Below are 24,742 nucleotides of genomic sequence, written 5' to 3'. Positions count from 1 at the left end.
TTTACATGAAAATATATGTTATATAGGTAAAGAAAATATTTTCAGCCTTAATCGCCATCAAAATCATAATTGATACATGAACTCTGAAAACAGTAAGGTTGTGATGACACTATAGAAAGAGTGGGGTTTGAGATTGCATGCAGAAATTGATAGATTTTTTATTTTATTTTATTTTTATTTGTAAGTTTCTATTGATTTTGGTTTTCAAAGGATTATTTTGAAATACTAGGTATATTGTATCTCTTATTGTTTTGATATAAAATATTTTTTATTTTTATTTTTGTTTTTTAGTGTTTGATTATTGTAAAAAATTTATGAAGAAATAAAATATATAAAAACTTAATAAAAAATAACGAATCTATTAATTTTGGACAAATATTTTACATGCTTTATCGTATGAACTCAATCTCAACATCAACCTAAATCTATTATTAGGTCGAAACATACAAACGAAGCCTAAATCATAATTCAATATATATATATATATATATATATATATATATATATATATATTATGAAATGAATCAATAAAAAAATCGGTTAAGAGGGTCATTGTCAGTCAGATAATATGATATAGACTAACACTAAAAAAAATAGCAAAATATTCCAACATTTATTGAATTGAGCCCCAGAAATAACCTTCCAAGAGAAAATGTTGAAAGAGGACTAAAAATAACCTTCCAACATTTATTGACTTGCTTGCCCCAGAAAGAATTAAGTAACATTTTTGGATAAATTTGATGGACTTTATCCAAAAATAAGTCCTAATTACATACAGGTGCAAATTTTGAGTTAGCTGGCTCTATGAAATGTCACTTTTATCCTTTTGACTGAAAAGATCTTTGTAACTTTACTTAATTAAATATATCTTTAATAAATATAACTTATACCTTTTCATAGTATGAATATGAGACATGGTGAGGCATTTTGCCTACTGTTCATGAATATATATGACAAAGGCACGTACTTGAATATATAAATATACTGAACAAATTCTTTTAGAACTCCAAAATAACGTCTTTAAAGCCTGATAGTTATCCTAACTTAATTATTAAGAATTTATTATGTAAAATTGGAGTATGGTTGGGAGTTATATATTAATATAAATACATGTAGTAAGAGCACAATTATTCATTCATTAATAATATTTTAGAGTTCTCTTTGTGGATTCAAAATTGTTATTTTGTGAGTGTTTATAGTTTCTGCTTCGATCTTCTTCAGTTATGGCGAGGTATTTAGTCACTTTAGGGGGTGGAAATCCAGACGAAGGGGGCATCATGTTGGGTGGCTCTAGATTCACGTTCTTGTTCTACTCGATTGTAATGTTCCTCGCAGTCATGTCAGTGCTCATATTTGCTTGTGGTCATGAACCAGACAATGATGACAAACCTAAGAAGAAAAGCGTTGACAAACCTAAAAAGAAAAGCAGCAGAAGTAGCTCTGGTTGGGGTGGCGGTGGAGGTGGGGCCGGAGGTCCTATTTTTTGGGGTGCTGGTGCTGGAGTAGGCGCTGGTTGCCGTGGTGGCGGTGCTGGCTGCGGTGGTGGTGGTGGCGGCGGTTGTGGCGGCGGCGGTTGTGGTGGTGGCGGTGGTGGAGGTGGTTGTGGTGGTGGCAGTGGTGGTGGTGGCTGCGGTGGCGGGGGTGGTGGTTGCTGAGTTTGTAGCAGAGTTAGTGGCATCAGTAACGCATGCAGAGCTAATGTTAAGAAAAGAAAGGTAGTATTGACTTACTTATTTTCAGTTTAATATGATGTTATGGATGAGTATTCTTGCTATTGTGACACATTGAAATATTTCTACCAAGTAGATACAATTAATTTTATTCATCATGACCCATAATATAATGTGGTTCTCGCGTCTCCTCCTGTTTTTTTTTTTTTTTTTTCTCTTTCTTTTTTTTCTTTTTATCATTTTTTTTTTTTTTACAATTATCTTTTCACCTCTCTTCTTCACAATTTATTTATTTATTTATTTATTTATATTTTATTTTCCAAAAAAAAGATTGTTGGGGGGGGGGGGGGGATGCAGAGATTTGTTATTATTGACAAGGAGCTAAATTCCAAAAAGTACATTTTAAATCAAGTCTTGAAACAATTATCAAGAATAGCAGTAGAATATCATCAAGAAACTTACAAGATTGAAAAAAAAAAAAAAAAAAAAAAGGGTTTATTTTCTTGTATTATTTTTCAATAATTTGATCAAAATTTACTGTTTCGAAATTAAAATTCTGAACCTATTTTAACGACTCTCTAGTCATGGTTGATAGATTTTCTACACAATGAATCCTAATAACACATAAAAATATCCATATTTGATCCATCGTGAAGGGGTCAAATTGTCCAAACTACATTCACTCAGTATCCTCCTAAAATTCCTTGTTCTTGTCTTCTGAATTTGTGTTTTTATAGAGAGACAAACACCTCCAACATGGGATTTTCCAGAGATTCATGATTCTTCTGCATATTGATTCCCCGGGTTCCTTTCCGTCTGTCATATATGATCTCGTCCCTCTATGCAATTCTCTCTGCAAATCATAGTAGTTATTATATGTTTTTCTTATCATTCCAATAAGCTTGAGTGAAACAAAAAATATAGAATGAAAATAAAAACATTCTTACGTTAGAGATGAATTTGATTCCGATCTTGATCTCTCCTTTGTAAGTGTCATCTTCAAGAACCACATTATATGGAGCTGGTATCAGTTCTATAATTCCTTCGTCGTTTCCCTTCATGATTATTCGATCAAGGTAAACTCTGCATTGCATAAAATCATTAATTAATTATTAGTAACAACAACAACAACACAATGTATGCCCATAAATGTTTTTCTTTATAAAAGAAAAAAAATCGAAATGCAAAGATGCTTCGACTAAGGAAATTGTTACATGGTTTCACCGACAAATCCACCATCAGAGAAATATTTCTCATCCATGATTTTAAGTTTAAGGTCTGTCAAATTTTCCCATTCGGAGGATGGGAATTCAAATGTGAATTTCTCATTCCAGTAAACTTCTCCATGATGACCTGCACAACCCAACTCTGTTACTAGTATAAATAGTTAAGAACATCGACGTTTTAGAAGAGACTAGACATGACTAACCTGCTGAAGTTTTGCTTCTATGCACTTGAGTTCCACATTCAATAATAACATAATTGGCTGATTTCCCTGTGATAAGATTAAATTCAGACTGTTAATAAGCTATAATTAGTACAAACTAGATGATAAAATGAAGAAATTTGTAAAACAAAGAACAGTGTGCCTTCTGTACTACATGAAAACTGTACACATGTTGCATTCATGTTCATCAACTGAGAGATAGGGATAGAGATAGAGATAGAGATAGAGAACCAATGAGTTTTGTATGTCTTATGCCTTCAGCACTAACAAGAAGTACTTCAAGGATTCCTCCTTTCATGAGAGAGATTTCAAGTGTACGCGATGCTGGTCTTTGAATTTATATTACTGATAGTAGCAGTTACAAAAGTTAATTCAATATAACAATTAATGAAAGAGGTATAAGCAAAGAAGCAAATTTAGATGTTTTAAATGAGTAATAAATCACTAATTAAGCCACACAAACTATAACAGTATACATAATAAATATATAAATTCATATTTACTTTAAATAAATAAATAAATAAAAAACTTATACAGACCATATCATACATAGACTAGCGATGGAAGGAGCAGACTAATAAAAGTGCAGTCAACACTTTACCAAGTATTACCCGATGTTGGAACTGTGGCCATATAAATTACTAACAGTTATCATAAAAAAGAGACCTATTGATCTATTATTAAAAACAAATTAAGGGTGGACTATTAATCATCATGCGACCAGTCTAAAGCAGGCAGAAGCAACATGGACAAAATGGCTTAGAAAGGAGGAAACAATCCACATTTCTGAAATAATATATGGTACACATATGAATCTCAACTAGGATGTGGTTACCAAAACCAAGAAAAGAAAAAGAATAAGTACTAAGTAGGAAAATATTCCAACAAACAAATGATGCACATTCCTTTAGTAAATATAAATTTTACAAATTTATTTCCAACATTTTACAAGTTTAGTGAAAACAACAACATGCAATCTGTTGAGACTTGAATTATCAATCTAATGATGTCAAATCAATGTAAATAATGTACAATTCATAAATTTGATTCAATCATGCTGTATCCCAATTCCTTCCTCAAGCCCTTCATGTCCACCATTTTTCTCAGCCTCTCCACATCCTCCCATCTACCTTGGTCAGCATACAAGTTTGACAAAATCACATAATAGCTAGTATTTTGTGGGTCCAAACCAATGAGTTGTTCGGCCACGAGTTCAGCAATATCAATGTACCCATGAGTTAATCTACAACCAGCAAGAAGAGCTCCCCAAATTCTTTTATCAGGAGCAATGGGCATTTTGTTCACAAATTCAAGAGCTTCTTCTATATTTCCTCGACGACTGAGCAAATCCACCATGCAAGCGTAGTGTGCAAGTTTAGGCATAATGCCATATATCTCTTCCATAGCATAAAACCAGTTCCATCCCTCATATTCTAGCCCACAGTGACTACAAGCAGATAGAACAGAAATAAAAACAATATCATTGGGCTTTATCCCACAATCCAACATATTTGACAAAGTTTCTAGAGCCTCGCTTCCACACCCATTTATCCCATATCCGTTAATCATTGAACTCCAGCATATAAGATCTTTGACAGGAATATCATCAAAAATAGCCTTTCCTTGCTTTATCCTTCCAAATTTGCAGTAGAAATCAATCAGTGCTGATGTTAAAAATGCATTAGATGAATAACCAGCTTTAGTTACATGACCATGGATGCTTTCCCCGAGCTCTTCAGCATCCATTGAAGAGCAAGCTTGCAATAGACTAACAAAAGTGATCTCATTAGGTATCTCGTTTGTTGCTTTCATCTGTCGGTAAGTATCCAATGCATTACCAGGATGTCCACTTTGAGCATAAGCTGAGATCATTGCAGTCCAGGCAATCAGATCTTTCTGATGGATCTGATTAAATAAAATCATGGCTAACTCAACTCTGCCAAATTTAGCATACATTTGAAGGAGTGCAGTCACTACGGAAACAAAAGCCAGAAATCCACTTTTTAGCATGAAGCAATGATATCCCAGTCCAAAATTAAGGTCTGCCGCTTGTATAGATGCTGCGATTGCATCCCGGATTATAGTCTCATCTAGTTCAAAACAATAAGTTCGCATATTGGAAAACATAGTCAATGCTATTCTTGGGCTCTCATTCTCGACACACCCACGAATCATAGTCCTCCAAGAGATGAGATCCTTATTCACGATCTTATTAAATACTCGAATGGATGCCTCCAAATTCCCACATTTTGCATACATATCTACAAGTGAGTTCTGAACATTGGTAAGGGAATGTAACAGCCTCTTTATAGAGAACCCGTGTATCTGTTTGCCAAATGACAAAGCAGCAAGATCAGCACAAGCAGGTAGTATACTTACCAAGCTCACGTGGTTTGGCTGTACACCATGAAATTGCATTTCTCTTAGAAACTTAAACGCTTCCATGTACTGCTCATTCCTCACACAGGCCGAAACCATTGCACTCCATAAAACTACATCCTTCTTGTCTGTCTGATCAAACAGCTTCCAGACTATTTCCATATCCCGTGTAGAATATATGCCAAGAAGGGCTGTTACCACTGTTGTTTCTGACTCACACCCCATTTTGATCGCCAACCCATGCATTTCCTTTATCATATTTTTCCAACTCAATAAACCAACTGCCCGTATCACGCTCAAAATTGTCACGTAGTTCGGCCTCTGCTGCTTCATAAGCATAGTCTTGAACAAAGCAATGGCATCTTCTGGCTTATTTCGCCTCACCAACCCAGATATTTTTGACGTCCAAGATACTATCTTCTCATTTTCAGCGAACAACTCAGTCGGGTCTCCGAAATATGAATGGGTTCTACACAATGTACTATGAGCCAAACAAAATATGGAATTTCGTTTAAAAGGGTGTCTCTGGGTAATTCCGTCGAACAGTTTGTATGCATTCTGGAAAAGAGGATACATATCATACATTCGCCTTCACATATGTAATCTTCGGATAGATCAAAATAATCACCTTTCACCGCTGCAAATCAAACTCCTTTATCTCTTTTGTTGGACATATTCTCACTACCATTATCAGCACACACATATTTTCCTGTTCTACTACAATACTAGGGAAGAGGGGTTCTTGTTCTACCTTCCCTATGTTTCCAGTATGTCCTCAATATAAACATCTTTGGCAAGACACAAAAATCACAAGCTAATGATAACACAAGTCTGTTATTGTTGATTATAAGAAAGATATAATATATATATATATATATATATAATTAAATATGTGTCTGTGAATACTAAAAAATGGATTGAAAAGAAAGTTTAATAGGAGTCTCACATTTGCCCAATTTAGGCAAATAATATTCTCAAGCAATGATATACTAAAAGGTTAGAGGTGTTTCTAGTCTGGAATCAATGCTCCCAACATTGAATTGACGTTCGGACATTAAAATTGAAAAGAAAAAAAAAAAAAAAAAAAATTTAATTTACATTTTAAAATTATTTTTTTTAATTCTAAATTCAGGATTCAATGCTTTCAAATATAACAAAAATAATATTGAGATTTTTTCAAAAATTTATTTATAAGTAAATAAAATACCACTCGAATTAAATTTAATACGTGGTACTTAATAGCACTTTTTCTTGTTTTATTTTAGTCACAATTAATCTTTACTATATGAAATGTATACTAAGAAAACTAAGATACCCGCACTATCGATATTGACCGGAGGAAAGTGCGGACCCCACAAAATGTGTAGTAAGGATTAAGCAAACATTGTCATGTTTTTATGGTCTCTCTCAATAAGATAATATAGTTTGTTTCAATAAACAGAAAGAGCAGCTGACCAATGTCATTTGGTCAGTTGCTCTTTCTGTTTATTGAAACAAACTATATTATCTGATTGAGTAGCCTCATTTTTGAAACCAAATGTCATCGAGGTCAGCTGCTCTTTCTGTTTTTGAAAGCAAAGTAGCGAAGTGTGAAGTAAGATCCCATTGGGGGAAGGGAGATTATCGTCTGAGCAAAGCCCAACCATAGAAACCTAAACTGTATTTTATAGGAGTTGATAATTTTCTAGTTATCAAAAGTTGTAATCTATTGGTATGTACTTGATGACTTCCAAAGAGAAAGAGGCTTCAAGTTCTCTCATAAGGCAAAGTGAGTACATGTAAGTTTTTAGTGAAAATTAAAAATAATAATAATCCCCCGTAGCTAGGTAAATTCTAGAAAGCTTTGTTTTTTTTTTTATGAACAATGTCTCTCCCACTTCTTTACAATATCAGCTCTTCACATTTGTAAATGTAGAGAGCCACGCCAGCCTTATGGTCATCCCAGTCAGATATGGTATTGCCTGAGTTGGCTAATTATATATATTTTAATTTATTTTAGAGAGAGGAGAGAAAGTAGGGCAAAAGTAGGGCCCACTGATTGCAAATGCTCGCTGCATGAATCGAGCTACCTAAAATGTTTTGTGTGAGGCTTGCCATGTAGCCCCACACCATAGTAGTTTCCTCACTAAACTGCCTTCCTCTCGCTACAAATTAGGGCATACTGGATGCTCATGGGGTTAAAAATTCACCCATATCCAATAAAAAGTGTGGAGCCTAATAATACTGTACACTTTTACCACGCTTTGAATCCCAACTAGAAAGTATCATTTCTTGTAGCAAAATAAGGTACCTTAAACATTCACAACGCATCATAATGAGAACATAGGTACTGGGAAAAAAAATCATAATGAGAACATACTAATTCCCATTTATTTATATCAACTCCTTTCTCCTGATAACAGAGATTCTGAACATTACATGGTTTCAGCGAAAAGATCACTGATCATGAAATTTTATACAGTCCCACTGAAATAAAACTAACACAAATGATGGAATAGGTAAATTACATCCAAGGTTTGGTTCTACATCACTAAGTCACTGGTCAAGACAATTAGCAAGTTTGAAGGTTTAGGAACCATAAGCAATGCATGTTAAGAAGTAGATGGGAGAACTCAAGTCACTACTGGGGTAATACCCGTTACATAACAATTAAGAAGCAAATTATACAAACTGAAATCCTACAAATACCGGTTGATCAATATCGACCTGGCTCTTCAACACTTTCCGGCAATCCTTGAAAGCTCTTGTTTGATCATCCTAGCTGATGCAACTGCTGCTCCACGAAACTGGAAAATCGCGAATTAAAGAATCATAATTTTATAAATGATGAGGGTGCACATCTGGTACCAATTTCAAGGAATAATGACTTTTCGCGTCCACTAAATTCATAAAATTCACTTGAACAATGCAGCTAAAGTGCTACAATTCATTTTGAAGTTGTTCCAAAAGTCGGTGGGTACCACATGCACTTTTTGAGAAGAAAATATAAATTCAGATAATTTAGATAAGGTGACAACTATCTTTTTCACCTTCTTTTTCTCCTTTTTCATGATGGAATAGGCTGTTAGAAAGCATAATATTGGTCAATGAAGTCATTATCCCTTGAAGTTACTTTCAAAAGCATCCTGATTATAGGAGAAAAAAAGGAAAAGGCAGTCACATAATCTCCTTTAATTTGAAGTACGAACCTTAGATTGAACGGTTAAAGTGAGAATGCCATCAACATTAGATGATTGAACTGAGTGAGCATCCAAGTTGAGATTGTTTATAACATCCATGATATCGAGCAATAAGTATTCTCTAGAAGGACATCTCATCTCAATCAGAACTTCCTGCTCTTTAATGCTAACTTTCATGTCTAACTGTGGACCATCTTTTGGAAGAATGTTACTGAGTTCTGGGCCGGTTTCATCAATATCACAAGCCTTCCTCTTATTTATCCAAGCTTTCTTGGTATAATCAATCCTTCTGTTTTCATAGTTATCAGATGTTTGCTCAACCATGTCTGGATTTTTCCTTCGAGCTGTTCCTTCATACTTGGCTAAGCCAACACAAGATTCCAATTCTCCAACTCTGGCCTCAAGCTCTTTCAAGTATTCTATTGTGTCACCTAGGATTGATGCTTTGTCAATCTGCATCAACACGATGAATGAGAATAACATAGACATAAATACGTTTCACGAGTTTCAGAATATATTTCATTACAGCAGCAACGGCATAGTCCACATAAATCATTTGAGAAAATAATACAAAACTAAAATGTGTTTTGGTTGGAAAATAAAAGCATTTTAGGAAATAAAAGACCTGTCTTGACATCTGGAATATCATTTATATTTGTGATGGTTTTGCAAAGTAGTTGTATCTATGGGATAAAATCACGGCAAGCATACTTATTTGAAAGTTGTGTAGTTCTTTTTCTTACATCCATAAATTTTGTTAAATGTTCAAGCAGCATAAAAGCAAACACAATATTTTTCAGTCGATGACAACTGAATTACCTTGCTTATAGAAGGAACCATTGACTTGAGGACCAAAAACTTTTCATCCTCTGTTATTTTTTCTGGCAAAGCATGTTTCATGCAGATCTCATCACTTTCTGGTTTCCGGATCCAATCCTCTCCAGAGTCTTCATTTTGGGACTTCAGTGAGCTACCTCCATACATTAAAGGGACATGAAATAGGATCTTCTTTAACATTCTCTGCTGCTCCTGAGGCCTATGACCGTCAACCAGATTCACTTTCTTCCAACACCTGAAGCTGGATTTGTGATCACAACTTTGAAAACGCAGGCTCTCCATCAACAGGGGAGAATGTTTAAAAAATGTAGAAAGAGTTCTTTTATAGTGCAAGTCTTCATGGTGTCCAAGGTCCAAGGAGCTAAGTTTTGTGTGGTTGCATTCTTGAAGTTCTTTCAAATGAACATTATTTATATTTCGACCTTGGGGGGCAGAAATAACCTTTTCTTGTTTCACAAAAGCTTGAGATATGCAATCACTTGAATTCATGGAACCTTGAATGCAGTTGCTCAAGTCATCATCCATGAAATGCCAACTCTGAACTTGAGAAGCTCCACCATTAACACCCTCAAGCATGAAGGAGTCCTCAGTCTGGTGATTATGCTCACAGCCATTCGAACAGTCATCAGGAGAATCAATTGTGAAATCTTCCTGGATATTTCCATCTAATTTATTAAGTCCCGCCTGATCAAACTCGATATCTTCTATTGGGGAATATAAATTCTCCAAAGCCATTGTATCAAGAATTTCATGCTCAACCTTGGCACACATGCCATCTTTATCATCATCTGGGTTACGAGGAGCAGAGGAAGATTTTTCGGAGCAATCAAGCTTTGAGAACTCCAATAAAGTAGTTTTTATATGTTGAATTACACTAGGATCCTCCAATACCTTAAGACAACAAAAATTAAAGAAGACAAACGACTTATTGAGGATGATTTTGTACTTCAGAAAATTAATCTACAACAGAATATAGTAGTAAATCACTTTTAGAGAAGAAACAGAAAAGAAGTTACCAACTCAGTAACACCTAGCTCAATGACACCACCCAAATGGGGAAAACATACAACAGTCTGCCAAAAATAACCGCTGTTGTGAGTACTGATATTTGTCATAGAAATATTACAACTAATATCAGCAAGAATGTTGATGTCTAACATTATGCATCATATCTACATGTACATGAACTGGAATGAGGTACAGATTTGAATAAAATTTGGCAAACAGACAAGTATTCTGGCAATGGGAGTGTTCTATATCTACATTGCTATATATCTAACGAAAAAGTGTTAAGCTAAGACAAATTAAAGTAGTGAAAAAGAATTACAGAAAATTTGTTTTATGCAAAAATATCAAACTTAATATCAACAAAAAGCTTTTGGGTGAAATAAGGTTTTTTTTGCATAAAGCAAAAATATTGCCTAAATTAAATCATGCTGGTATTGTTTTGGATTGTTTTGTTGCTATCAAATACATTCAAAGGAGGCTTGAATACAATTATGTATTCTGAATTTCGTGTCAGAAACCACAGCAGGGATTGGGAGGAATGGATCTACTTCTTTGATAATAGAAACATAAGAGAGTCTGTTATAATCACAAGGTAAATAAAATCCTTTTAAGTTAGAAAGTGAAGTTTCATTTTTATTTAAATTGGGCTCTCTCAGTCTCGTTTTTGTTTTGAGAAGGGCAGCATGGTCCAAAACCGCTCAGCTGTAGCATTCAGCAGAAGATAAACAGCGTGAGCAACCTCTGCCAGTGTTTGAGATTGTAAAAACAGAAACACAAGTAAATGAGTCCAACATTTTTAACTAGCATATGTCAATCTGGTTTTCTTATATTTTAATTCCAATTAATAATTTCAGAGACCAATCCGATTTTTCAGAGAGATCTGTAGTTTTTTCGTTTACCATGGATTATAGTAAATTCGAAAAGTATTATTCATTCTTCCTTTGTTGATCAATTCAGTATAGCCATGGACCTATATGCACAATGTGAAGTATTATATGATTTTGTTAAACATAGAGATCATCGTACCTGAATAGATGCGCTCTGGGAACGATGATTTTTAAGATCCAGCGATTGAAACAGAAGAAAGAAAATGAAAAAAATAAAGTAAGTTAGCATACTAAAACATATGCCATACAACTTGGCCTGTAAACCAATTGAAATTGGCATCAAATTTAGAACATATCTCAACTCACCTTTGCTAGCAAAGATCGAGAGAATATTTTGCTATCAGCATATTGAGCATTGCATAACCAGATGGGTTGACCAATTGCTAACGCTCTTCCTGGCAAACTATGCAACAATGTGGTGGAAGAGTGGTCACAAATCATAGTGTTAAATGTATGCAAATAATAATAAAACCTTGGATAAATACCAAGTTTCACGGTATGTCCAAACTACAATGAATTGTAGTTTAATGCAGAAATAACAACAACTCTACTACTACTACAAAGGAAAAAGTTTAAGGCACATTTGGACAAACCATGAAACTTGGTTATTCCATTGTATTTAGCCATTAATTTCTAACAATTCATATTTCAAGAATGTGGTATTACTTATAAAAAAAAAATATTAAAAAAATGGGAATTACATGAACTTGTGTCCACCATCATTAAAAACTTGGAAATTGTCACTTTTCTGAATTTTTGAATATAATCCTATAAAAGAATCAATCTTTATAATTACAATCGTGGATGATGGTTTTGCACGTTAAATGCTATATATATCACAATGTTCCGTTTAATTTTCATCGATTCATTATTAAGCTCAACAACAAATAGAAAATAAGAAATGTTCAGATCAGTGGAAGAGAGTTTAGTACCCTTGGCCAGGGTTGAACACAAAGGACATGCAAACCAAGTAATACCACTCTGCATCTGAGAGATCTTCTGGAGACAAGGAAGCAGAAGGCCTCTGAGCTTGTTGATCGGTTTCGCCTTCTAAGAGAGACCCATACAGCTCCCTCAATTGTTCACTTCTCTGCAAACCCATTTTATCTGCTTTAAGCTCCATGGCTTGGACTGTCTTCCTTGTCTTAATATCTCCATTATAGTACCCATCACCCCATTCCAGTACCCTAAATAATATTAAAACCCAAATTTTCTGAGAGCCAGCAATGAGGAGTGTGGAGGTAAAATGCATGTAAATGGAGTATTTTTAAGTATGTCTAGTCAAGTCAAAAGGATGTAATCATAAATGGGCGCTTCTTCATAGTTAAGCATTATCATATATTTATTGTCAATTCTTTTTTTTTTCCCAAAAATTTTATTTTTTTTTTTTGAAAAAAAAAATAAAAAGAAAAAGAAGTTGGGATCACTTCTTTGAACCAGTGCATAATAATATGATGCTAGCATAAAGCCATAGATTTACACATTTAACAAATTAAGTAAATTCCAAAACCCTACATTAACACTTTCAACTCCACAACAGAGCACTTTACCATTTTTTGCAATGAAAAGAAAAGGAAGAAGACAAAGCTTGGAGATCTGTACGCAATCAGAATGGGGAAGTGCTAATTATGGTTACAATAATAACAACTTTTCATGGAACCCAAACCATTTAGTGTTTATACATACCAGATCCAGAAATTCATTTAAACCCAGATACAGAAATTAAAGAAATACAATATATCAGAGAAATGCTAGAGAGAGAGAGAGATGATGAAATAGTGCCAAATGTGACATACCCTTCTTGTGTAGATGACAGTGACCAGAAGATTGCATAGCTCCACTGAACACTCCTAACAGCAACAGCAAGCTGCTTTCTCATATTTTCTGGCAAACCCTCTTGGCTTTGCATCCCATTAGCCATTTTCCAACACATAACCCTAAAAATTAACTCATACAAGTTAAAACCTAACAATCATAATAGTCAAAATAAGAACAAAAAACCCACTTTCAGATTTCTGATGTGAACACAACCTTTCAGATGAATTTGTGGCTCTGTTAAGATTGAACAAACAAATTGCTTTTGCTTATCAATTCATAGCTGCAACTAATTACTTGGTTTAGCTTAGTTCATCCTTTGAGAAAGGTAGTGAAACACAGTGACTTTTGAGCTGGAAAACAAACAGATACTAAAATTAGAGACCATGATCCATATGAAAAATAATACATACCTATATACACACACACACCACTTTAGGAGGAAAATGGATTATACTGACCATCTTGCTAAATTCCCACTTTGATTTCCTTCCTCAGACTGGAATTATTCCTGCACTTTGGCCAAAAACTTTCTTGGATCCCAAAAAAAAAAAAAAAAACGAGGATAATTTCTTTTGTGGTAGGGTGAGAAGAGCTAGCATAGCAGAAAGCCAAATAATACTAGTATCAGCTTTGTAAATTACTTTTCTTGTTTGGAAGCTCTTAAAAGCAGTCTTTTACTATGAAGTCAGACCACTTAATTTTGGGGTACAGAAATATGGAGACCCTTGTGACTTTGTCCCTCAAAACCCCAAGTACTAATTTTTACTCTTATTTCTGCTAATTGAAGCACGTTTTGAGAAAATTGGGTAAATTACTTTAATTGTGTCAAGGCAGAGGAGAGACCACTTGGTTTTGTATGCATTAAAGAACACAAATGAACTTGGGGACATCTAATCCAACAAAATTTTCTTTTATGTTGTTTTTTTCTTTGTTTGATAGCTGAAGGTTGGCAATTGAGCAGCGAGTGACGACTGACACAAAGCTAGAAGCTGGTCCCACTTTTATGGAGAGAGAGTGTGTGTACTGTGTGTGTTATATAGTTATATACTTGTATCTATTCACATGAAAGCTAAAGCGACCAGACCTATTACGGCTGCCAGAAGAGGGAGTAGAGTAAAAAGAGAGGAGGAGGAAGTGAAAAAAGAGAGAGATGAAAGGAATTCGATTTGAATTTTCAAAATCAGGTTTCAAGATTCTGAAATTAATAAAATAAAATAAAAAAGTATAGGTTTACTTAATTTGTTACTCTGAAAATAAATTTTTATTTTTTAAGATGAAAGGAATTCGATTTGAATTTTCAAAATCAGGTTTCAAGATTCTGAAATTAATAATAAAAAAAAAGTATAGGTTTACTTAATTTGTTAATCTGAAAATAAATTTTTATTTTTAAAAAATAAAAATATATATATATATATATTATTTTTTAAAATTCAGTTAAGAAAAACCTTGTTTTTAGATAATTGAACTTTATTATTGTCTAAGAACGGTCTTTTATTTTCTGAATTCTTAATAAATATTTTTTGAATTACAAGTCAAGCAACTCCTATATATAATTATATATACATTTTTTATAATTAAAATAAAATGAAATAATATTTTATTTACTATTTGAGTAATATTTTATTTACTATTCGAATATAATTGAAAATTAATTTTTTGTTTTATTTTACTATTCGAGTATAATTGAAAATTAATAAAATAATATATTATTTATTATTCGAGTATAGTTAAAAATTAATAAAATAAATTTTTAATTTTACTATTCCAGTATAATAAAATATTTATTTTAATTTTATTTACTATTCAAGTATAATTGAAAATTAATAAAATAATATTTCTCTAATTATAAAATAATTAAATAATAAATAACAATTATTTGAAAACCAAAGTTTCATGTTGGAGTTATGAGAATTGTGAAGAAAATGATAACTACTTTTCAAACGTTTTAAAATGTGAAAGTCAAAATAGAGTTACCAAACTGATTTTATTGCCGTTTCATAAAAAAAAAAATGAAAACCACAATTGAAAACCAAAACTGAAAAAGTTATCAAACAGGTAACTGATTAATTTTTGGATTTTGTACAAACAACTTTCATGAAACTTTCAAATACATGAATTTTTTTAACTATTTTTTTGTTATAAGAATTTTTTTTTAATTAAAAAGAGAAAAAGAAAATCTTTGAAGATTTAGATTACAAAAAGTTGTTCTTAAAAAAGTGACATAAAAAAGGAAAAAAAGAAAAAACTGACAATTTTTTAGTACTTTAAAGTCAAGTGGACAACAATATGGTTAGATTAAGCTGACCTTCTTTATTATGTGTTCTTGTCCCATGCTTAGTACTGTGTGGTGATAGTTATTATACCACTTACTCACGCTCATATAAGTTAAAAATAAAAATCTATTATGAAAGAGCATCATTGTGATATCTTTTACTAAAAAAAAAAAAAAATTAAATCAAATATTGATTGATGTGCACAACAAATTAAAATTTTCAAACCAAATTGTTCTTATCTTTGGCTCCTAATTGCTCTTTTAATACCTAATTATTATTCCATATACATTGATATTAATTTATGTATATAGTACAAAGTATGAGTGTATATGGCATATTACATGATGAGCTTTAATGTGGTCAAAAGAAATTTTAATAAGTATGCGTCTTTAATGGAAAGAAGGTGGGGGACATTATTGGAGGACGAAAGTAAAGGTTACTACTGTAATAATGAAGTGTCCGTCTGTTTGGATACTCATGTAAATAACTTTTTCCCTTGTCCTTTTGGAATTGTAACATTCCCCAAAAACAAATGTGGGCACCAATGGAAAGTGACTTATAAGGGTGGTGGGTTGTTGAATCATTTTTAACATGTGAATTAATATAAATAAATTAAAATTTTATTTATTGGGTTTTAATTAAAAGATAAATAAATAATATTAATTATAAAAATAATAATAGATAATTTAGATTAAATTCAATTCGTAAATTCAATTCGATCCGATCCGTTATCACGGATCGGTGATTAGTTAAGATTTGTCTAATACGTTTAGAGTCAGGGGCGGAAGGACCGTGTGCCCGGAGGGCGTATGCCCCTCTTGAAAAAACAAAAATTAGTACTATTATGTATATTTTTTGTTTGAAAGTTCAAATATGCCCCCCTCAAAAAAACATTTAATGATATATTGAGGGTGATTTAGTCATTTTACTTATCAAAATATTCAGTCATTTGAACTGCACGACTGTACTAACTATTTTATACTATAATTTGCAAATGTTTATTTTGGCATTAAATAGAAATATTATCAAAATATATATTTGGTTCTTATATTTATCAAGTATTTTAAATGTCCTTTTCAATTCAACAAATCAATATTGGCATTGAATGATTTTTTTTGTTTACTTTTTTATTTGAAAAAATAAATAAAAAATTTTGATCTTAGTTGGATTTTTTTGTTATGAATTTTTTTTTTTTTTAATGTTAGTTGGATTTTTTTTTTTTTTGTTTCTTCCGTCAAATGCACTACGCCTTCCCTAAAGTTCAATTCTGACTCCACCCCTCTTTGAAGGGGATCGAATTTAAAATTAATATCTAATCTAATCCGATTCATGACCTTTAAAATTTTAATTGATATACGATGCAGCAACTTACGTACATACACCGGTATATGTCCAGGAGAAAACAAATGTGGGCACCAATGGAAAGTGACTTATAAGGGTGGTGGATTGTTGAATCATTTTTCAACGTGTGGCCTCGCCATATAGATTCTTATTTCCTATGTCTATGACCTATCTGTGTCACACCAAAAAATAATAATACCGAGTGGTAATCAGAATTCAGAATTGGATATGTTGGATGGTTGAAAAATTAAATTCTAGGATCAGATAGATATAGCAGGCAAATTAGAAGAATCCACCTGTCCACCTCAGGGACAAATCATTAGTGGCCACGTGATCTAATCACCCAGGTAGAAGAACCACTGAAACGAAAAAATAAAAAACTGGAAATTAATAAAATGAGCATCAGATTAAAAGTGGAGAGAAATCCGCTGCGATAGTTACACCAGCTCTATATAAATACGCATCTTGAGAGCCATAGGGAGGGAGGGCCTCCAAAGGAGGTGGATTGTGATGATTTTATGAATGAATGTGTTGTAGGCGGATACGAAATATTAATAAACTATTACATTGATGAACTACAGATGCACAATTTTATATTGCCTGAGAAAAATAAAAGTGAAATGTTTATATGTAAGTGTGCCACTCTAATTAATATAAAATTTTTAAAAAAAAAAATCTAAAAACAAAATCATATTGGCCGAGGTCTACCATGTGAAAAATAGGTCGATACAAATCCAAAAAAGTCTCCTTTACTTTTGATGATTCAATCTTGGGTTCAGTGTAAATATCAACCTTTCAACTTTTTACACGTGTCATTGCTATATATATATATATATATATTCTTTAGATATTATATTACAGGAAGTATTCAAAAGAAGGATTGTGACACAAACAGTGTAGTGGGATTTAAATCCAAACTATAATATTATTTTAAATATATTGTTCTTATATATAATATTGAAATTATGATTACTTTTTATTTTTCAACCTTTTTTTGTTTAAATTTTATCAATTTATTGTATGTTAACACTTTGGATATTTATTTTCTTAAGAATTTTTTTGCAACTTTTTAGAAATTTGCATGGAGTTTTTAAATTTTTTTTTTTCTTGTGCTAAAGAGTAGTCCAATCCAAAATAAACTAAATATCACTTAAAATTTTTAACATCGGGTTGATCATATCAATAATTCAAATTAATCTGATATTTTAACTCAAAATTTTATTTTATTTCAAATTTAAAATTTTTAGAATAGGTTAAATTTGGTCAAGTTTGAATTGATCATTATGATTAAATTTATAATTTTTCATATATGGAGTTTGACTTGAATTATACTCCAATTTGTTCAACTAGTTGAAGTTGCAGTTAGGGATGGCAACGGTACGAAGTTGGAACGGGTTCGACTAAACCTTACTCCGTTTCATTAAAAAATCTGTCATACTAATTCCGCCCCTATTCCGGAACAAGTTTGTAATTGTTATACCATCCTCGTCCCTATTCCGGTAGACAAAGTACCGACCCCGCCCCATGTATTCCGTTTAATTGTGGGGCACAATGGAGGCAAGTTAAAGAATGCTTCCAGCAAACTAACAAGAGTTTTAAAAATATTAAATATATATTTTATATATATATATAAAAATTAAAATTACATATATAATTGGGGTGGGTTCATCACTAAATTTATCCCTCCCCCAAACATGCTTTGAGTTTTTAATTATTTTATCATATTCGTCTCAAATCCATTTAATGAAACACTAAATTCATCCCATTAAAGGTGAGATCGGGGCGAAAATTTTCGAAAAGAAGGAAATTACCATCCCTAATTACAATCCTATATATAGTAATGATGCGTGTATATATATATATATTATATATTATTATACATACACATATTATAATTTGCGATATAATTTGTATAACGAATTCAAATAAATATTAGTGTAAATATCAGTTCTTATCAAATTCTTAAAAAAATTACCAACCAACACAGCCAACCATATTACACATCCCTATGGTATGCAATGGTGGGACTAACGTGGACTATGTTTAATGGGATACTGGTATTCTGAAAACCGAGGCTGGCTATATTGATTGGCAGATTCAGTAAGAACATGAATACACTGACATATGTGCAGGGCCTATTTAATTAATGATTGTATCGTATCATTAATTAATGCTAATTATGGTGCCTCGTACAAAACCCGAACTAACATTAATGTCTTTGGCTACGCCACTCTCTCTCTCTTAAAGAGGCCATTGGCGGCAAACAACTAATAATATTCACATTCAAGTACAGTAGTGCTACAGAATATAAGTTTTCAAATTAATTCTTAGAAGTTTAACGATACATATCAGTTTTCAAATTAATTCTTAAAAGTTTAACAATTTATAGTTTTGAGAAGTGATGACAAAATTCCTCGCCAGATACCCATCCTACCCGGTTCCATTTACAACCATTATAGAATTAGTTAAATAGTTTTGGAGTGGGATGAAAAATAAGATTGAAAATTCGTATGATCACGGAGTAGGGATAGAAAAATGTCACCACTTTTCACTCCTCTATGATTATGAGGTAGGAGTAGACAAATGTCATCTCGGCCCCACCCCTTTTGTTTACGGTGATAAATTATAATTTTTTAATTATATATTATTTTATATTTAATAGTATTAGGTATGTATTAAGAAAATCCTAATTTATTCTATTATTATCACTAAATATTATTTTCTATTGTTCTTATTTGATAACTTCTATGCATTATTTTGACTTTAAATTTCAAATGAGAAGTTGAATATTGTTTATATTCGCATAAGAGGAAAAACAAAATTATTATACTACTTGAAAATTTGTTTTATCATTTATTTTCATTAGGTTTATATTATAATTGCTAAAATATTCAACAAAACTCAGCCCGTTGCTTCACACCACACCCAAACCGCCCCAGTATGCTCCGCATCATTGACATCCCTAGTTTTGAGCCTCATTTTCGAACATCAATGGATTTAATTATTTTACTTTGACAAATAAGTCTAAATAGTAAGCCTGAATATCATGACTAAAAATTGTTGGTGGTGTTTTTACAAAAAAATACTCTTGGCCTGCTCATTCATTTCTTTGATAGAAATTTAAAATTGTAAGGCTCCGTTTGGTTAGATAGAAATAATAAGAAATGAAAAATGAAAAGAAAATAAATTTTCTAATATATATTTGGTTATGATGAAAATTTATTCAAGAAAACTATAGGAAAATATCATATTATAGTTTGAAAACCTAAATTATTCTTATTTTATAAAAATAATAAAATAATAAAGAATTAGTAATAAAATATATAAAAAAATGATTAAGTTTTCAATTAACTTATATCTTCGAACTACTATTATTTATATATGATAAAAACAATTAGGAATGGAAGTCAAGTTAATTAAAACTTTATCAATGATAAATTTGTTGGTGGGCTTTAATTATTTGAAATCCAGTAAAAACTTGTTACTGCTGTTGTCTCCAAATATCAATAAAGTAGTTAAGTAAATAATATCAATGAAGTTGTTGAGTAAAATAATATCAATAAAATTGTTAGGTAAAATAAGAATACTAAATAAAAAGACGATGTTTTCATAGGAAATTAAAATTTCCCTATGTTTTGTGCAGGAAACATTTCGGATAAAATAAAGGGTTACAAGAATCTTAATTTTCAATAACTTTTCCTTTTTTATCTACCCAAACTAAAAAAAAAAAAAAAATTAAAATTAAAAATTATTATTATTATTTTTTCTTTTCCAGTTGACTCTATCTTAACCAAACGAAGCCTAAATCTAGAACAAAATAAAATTAATTTTGTAGAAAATATATGAGTTGTTGTCACCGTATATCATGGTATAATTCCCTCAAATACAAGTGCCCTAAAATAAGAATTAAGTAATTTTTATATAAGGTAAGGAAAGAAAAAGAAAATGTAATTTCTAGGTAAGGAAATAAAAAGAAAATGTAATTTCTAGGTAAGGAAATAAAAAAAGATTAAAATAAAGGGAGACGATATTCGCACCTCACTTTTCAATATTTGCACTACAATCTTATATGAAATGACAATTCTAACCTTAACTTTACAAGTAAATAATAATAATTTTTTAAATGACTAAACTGTCCTTTTAGATTTCTTCTCCTTACTTCTAATCTTTATTATTTTAGGTCTCTTTTGAGAAGACAAAAACTAAATCGAATAATTTTATTTTTTTTACAGAACCAAGAAATAAAACTTTTATGTTGAATAAATTGATGCTAACTATACATGTTACATAATACTCCTTATAACTCACCGGAGTGTACTTTCCAACGGTCTGACTTAATTTTTACATTTAAAGACAAAAATGCCCTTGCAGATGACCATTGTACCCTCAATTGCTTATAAGACCCATTTGTTGTGAATTTCACTTTAAAATTAATATTTTCTCAAAGTTAATCTTTCTCCTCTTACAGCTGGCTTTATTTTTGGATTTAATAATTTAATGGAATATAATTGTGGTTGCAATGTTAAATCTCCATCTCTCTAATTATGCATGTAATTGTGGTTGGAAATTAATTTTTTTCCCAACTTTTCAATTTTCTGCTCCTTTTCTTTTTTCCCAACTTAATACAAATTATATAATATTATCCGAAGGGAGGAAAAGGAAGAGAAATGATACTCAAATGATATGGAGTAATATAGAATGACAGCGAATCTGCTATTTTATATCCTTCAATGCAATACATTGCATCTACCACATTAATGGAGTATACTAAACACATTCATTTGCATGAACTATGCATGCACTAATAAATTGATTCTTATCATAACCTGTATAGCAACAAAATCCCCTAAACAATGTAACTAAACACAACCAACAACAAAAAAAACAAATTCGTAATACCACAACCACCAATTGCAAAAACCACCACCAACATTAAAATCCAAAAATCACAACCAACATCTGCCACGTCTATGCCCAACATAACAACAACAAACAAAAACAATAACAGAAATAACATAAGAACATATTGATAAATGCATCAAATGCTGTTATTATTAAAAAAAAAACATTTTAGACTCCAAAAATCACCAAAAAAAAAAAAAAAAAACAATTTATTCCATTATCTTGTTGCCTTCCTTGAGCTCCAAAAATCACCAAAAATGGGCCTGCAGTTGCATTTGCATGTGTCAACAGTTGCATTTGCATGTTGGATACCTAATGATACTTAAATTCCTGGGTCCATGGTAGTAGGTCTGTGAAAAACAAAATTTAATATCATTTAACAATAATAAATTGGGTCCGTTGTTAATAATAATAGTTGTAACTTTAAATAAAATCACATACCTTGATGATGATACTTGACTACTCCATAAGATATTCAAATCAATTGATGAATTTTGTGATAAACTATCCAGCAAATTCCCACTTGACGACATTATCATCACCTATGTAACAAAAAAGAAAAACATTAAAAAAATATAAATAAAATGATACAGAATTTAAATCTTCACCCACCTGACCAAAGTCATGCTCCAAGGCAGCATTAATATCTTCACCGACCTGACCAAACTCAATGTTCCAAGTTAGCATTGACATCTTCACCCATCTCAGCAAAGCCACCATCAATAACATTTTCATCAATCTCAGCATTGACATCTTCCATTCCAGCCCATGCTAAGATTTCATCTTCCCAATTAGAATTATCATATTGCACGTCAACTTCAATGTGTTCCAACCCCTCATCCACAACGCGATCAATAACTACCTTTGGCATTGTACCTGTAAAGGAAAAAGTAAAGTTCAAGATAAAGAAACAACATGACAGAGACCAAAAAAAAAAAAAAAAAAAGTAATTGAAAAAAAGTAATCAACCAAAAAAACAAAACAAACACAAAAAAAGAAAAAATGAGCAAGACCAAGAAACAACAAGACAAAAACAAAAAAAAATTGAAAAAAAGTAATTAACCAAAAAAACAAAACAGTATTCATAACAAGTTCACAACAAGATGAAGACCTGTGACAAGTAGAATAATTTTATTTTTTAGTAATTAATATTTTCATTATGCTTCCAAGCAATGGAAGAAAAATATAAAAATTGTAGAGTGATACTGATAGTAGCTAGAAAAACTCCACTGAGATATTGGTGGAGTAGTGGGGAATGGGGATTGAGGGCAACATGTTTAATCATAGTCACCATTTGTGATATGTGCATCTCCAATGGTGGTTTGTATATATATATATATATATATATATATATATATATTAGGTTTCAAACCGCTTTAAAAGTTGAAAAAATGAAATCAAGTTGCAACAATACGATACCTGATAGTTGATAGTGACAAATAATAAAAATCCAAAATTTAAAGGAAAACTTTACTATTTTATAGCCCCACATTTGTCTGATCTCCTATTTTAACTAGTTTGCTTATAATTGAATTAATAATTAATCTTTTTTTTTTTTTTTTTTTTAAAGTTTAAATCTTTACGGAAGATTCACAAATTAATGGCAATGCACAATTTGTTCTATACAATGCTAATTCGATTGACAGTTCAGAAGGTGTACCACTTCACAAATGAAATCGATTCACTATATATTTATACAAACATATATGATATATCTCATACATCAAATGCTCTGATTAAAACTATTGAGTTCAAATTTCCCTATTACATAAGCCCTCTTGGGTGGGGAATGCTACGAATGCTTACTGATTCATTGCGTAAGGCTTGACTGTTAAATGAATGTAGGGGGATAAGAGGGAAAACAAACAAACAACATTTTTCTATAGCCATTTATAGGGAACAAACCTATTTGTTTATTCTCATTTCAGTATCCATTAGAAAGTCTTTGAGTGTGTTCCATTAGGCGGAAAATAATCTTGTACGAAAATCTTTTGCAAAAAGTTAAAAAAAGTGGCATATAATACTTTAAAATATTCTATTCTTAAATCCAATCCAAGCAAATCTCTAATAACCAGCAAATCAACAAAATAAGAGGTTGTAATACAACATATACTTACAGATTGAAGCAAAAATTTCACATGCGCTTGAAGTGAATCCACAATTATAGATGATACACACCATCAAGTGCAATCCTTTCAAAAACTTGGAAAATATTATAGATACACACAATCAAGTGAAACGAAAACCTCATTTTCTCTCTCTCTAATAACTACACCCGTAAATATCAAATTTGTTAACTTAATTAACAGAGGGTATTATAGATATTTTACACGTATGATATTTAATTAGTTTAATAATAAATTAATAAGTGAGGGGTTGTTTAGTAATTGTGTCCTTCAGACCGCCGGAAAGGACACTCCGGTAAGTTATAAGAGGGCAATATGCAACATTTGTATAATTGAGGGGTGCAACTTACTCCCAAAAATAATTTAAAAGGACATTTTACAACAACTCTGTACTTCAAGGATTTTTATTTTTTTGGTGGCTCTTTTGCCTACTTATAATGCACGTACAGTAGTTTTATTATATATAATCACGGGTATGTTGATCATAAACTTTTTTATTGTTGTGTTGTGTCTCTCAAAAATCAGCATAAAGATTAATGTGCATGACCAAGAAGACAAAAATATTCTTATGAGGGATGATCCAATTCTAGATTATTATTATTTTTATTTTTTTAATTGGTTTTAAGTTAAATCCAAGATCCAAAATGACCGTCATAATTGCGGCAAAAAATTAAATTATTTATACAAGTATCTCAGAAAATGAAAACTATTATGGAGATTATTTAGGGTGATAAAACAAAAGAAAAACGATTTAATTGACTATTACAAAACCTCTATAAAAACCAATTCAAATAAAAATCTAATGCAGTTATTCTAAAATTTCAACTCAAACACAATTCTTTCCAACTCAAGCACGATTCTTTCTATAACCTTAG

The 24,742-nt window shown here is 31.6% G+C and overlaps 4 protein-coding genes across 8 annotated transcripts; 1 reads left to right on the top strand and 3 right to left on the bottom strand.

Moving 5' to 3' along the window:
* Window positions 1-1,223: 1,223 nt before the first annotated feature.
* Window positions 1,224-2,466, top strand: LOC132278317 (glycine-rich protein 23-like). The gene is made up of 2 exons (XM_059780112.1): window positions 1,224-1,596; window positions 2,408-2,466. Exons 1-2 carry the CDS (start codon window positions 1,224-1,226, stop codon window positions 2,464-2,466), a joined length of 432 nt encoding a protein of 143 aa, XP_059636095.1.
* Window positions 2,467-2,489: 23 nt separating this feature from the next.
* LOC132278316 (elicitor-responsive protein 3) lies at window positions 2,490-3,415 on the bottom strand. Its single transcript, XM_059780111.1, has 5 exons — window positions 3,349-3,415; window positions 3,100-3,165; window positions 2,885-3,023; window positions 2,610-2,753; window positions 2,490-2,523 (listed from the first exon to the last, which is right to left on the bottom strand). Exons 1-5 carry the CDS (start codon window positions 3,413-3,415, stop codon window positions 2,490-2,492), a joined length of 450 nt encoding a protein of 149 aa, XP_059636094.1.
* Window positions 3,416-4,015: 600 nt separating this feature from the next.
* On the bottom strand, window positions 4,016-6,714 carry LOC132276656 (pentatricopeptide repeat-containing protein At1g11290, chloroplastic-like). The gene has a single exon (XM_059778197.1). The coding sequence runs from the start codon at window positions 6,079-6,081 to the stop codon at window positions 4,153-4,155; it is 1,929 nt and encodes a 642-aa protein (XP_059634180.1). The 5' UTR covers window positions 6,082-6,714; the 3' UTR covers window positions 4,016-4,152.
* A 1,109-nt stretch (window positions 6,715-7,823) lies between these two features.
* On the bottom strand, window positions 7,824-14,078 carry LOC132276654 (transcription factor EGL1-like). 5 transcript variants are annotated; one of them, XM_059778196.1, is made up of 11 exons: window positions 13,684-14,078; window positions 13,439-13,575; window positions 13,204-13,344; window positions 12,340-12,594; window positions 11,714-11,810; window positions 11,547-11,561; window positions 10,529-10,585; window positions 9,495-10,403; window positions 8,685-9,128; window positions 8,526-8,557; window positions 7,824-8,282 (listed from the first exon to the last, which is right to left on the bottom strand). In XM_059778196.1, exons 3-10 carry the CDS (start codon window positions 13,338-13,340, stop codon window positions 8,543-8,545), a joined length of 1,929 nt encoding a protein of 642 aa, XP_059634179.1. In that variant the 5' UTR covers window positions 13,341-13,344; window positions 13,439-13,575; window positions 13,684-14,078; the 3' UTR covers window positions 7,824-8,282; window positions 8,526-8,542. The 5 variants fall into 5 exon arrangements, with proteins under 5 accessions (XP_059634179.1, XP_059634175.1, XP_059634176.1 ...); XM_059778192.1 differs by lacking the exon at window positions 8,526-8,557 and having other exon boundaries at window positions 13,684-14,071; XM_059778193.1 differs by lacking the exon at window positions 8,526-8,557 and having other exon boundaries at window positions 13,439-13,567; window positions 13,684-14,071.
* Between the last annotated feature and the right edge of the window lie 10,664 nt (window positions 14,079-24,742).

Source organism: Cornus florida, unplaced genomic scaffold (assembly GCF_030987335.1).
Source record: "Cornus florida cultivar Cherokee Brave unplaced genomic scaffold, ASM3098733v1 CherokeeBrave_3.0.0_Hap2_Chr10, whole genome shotgun sequence".
Lineage (NCBI taxonomy): Eukaryota > Viridiplantae > Streptophyta > Magnoliopsida > Cornales > Cornaceae > Cornus > Cornus florida.
The sequence above is the reverse complement of the archived record's forward strand: the minus strand, read 5'-3'. Positions and strand labels throughout refer to the sequence as shown.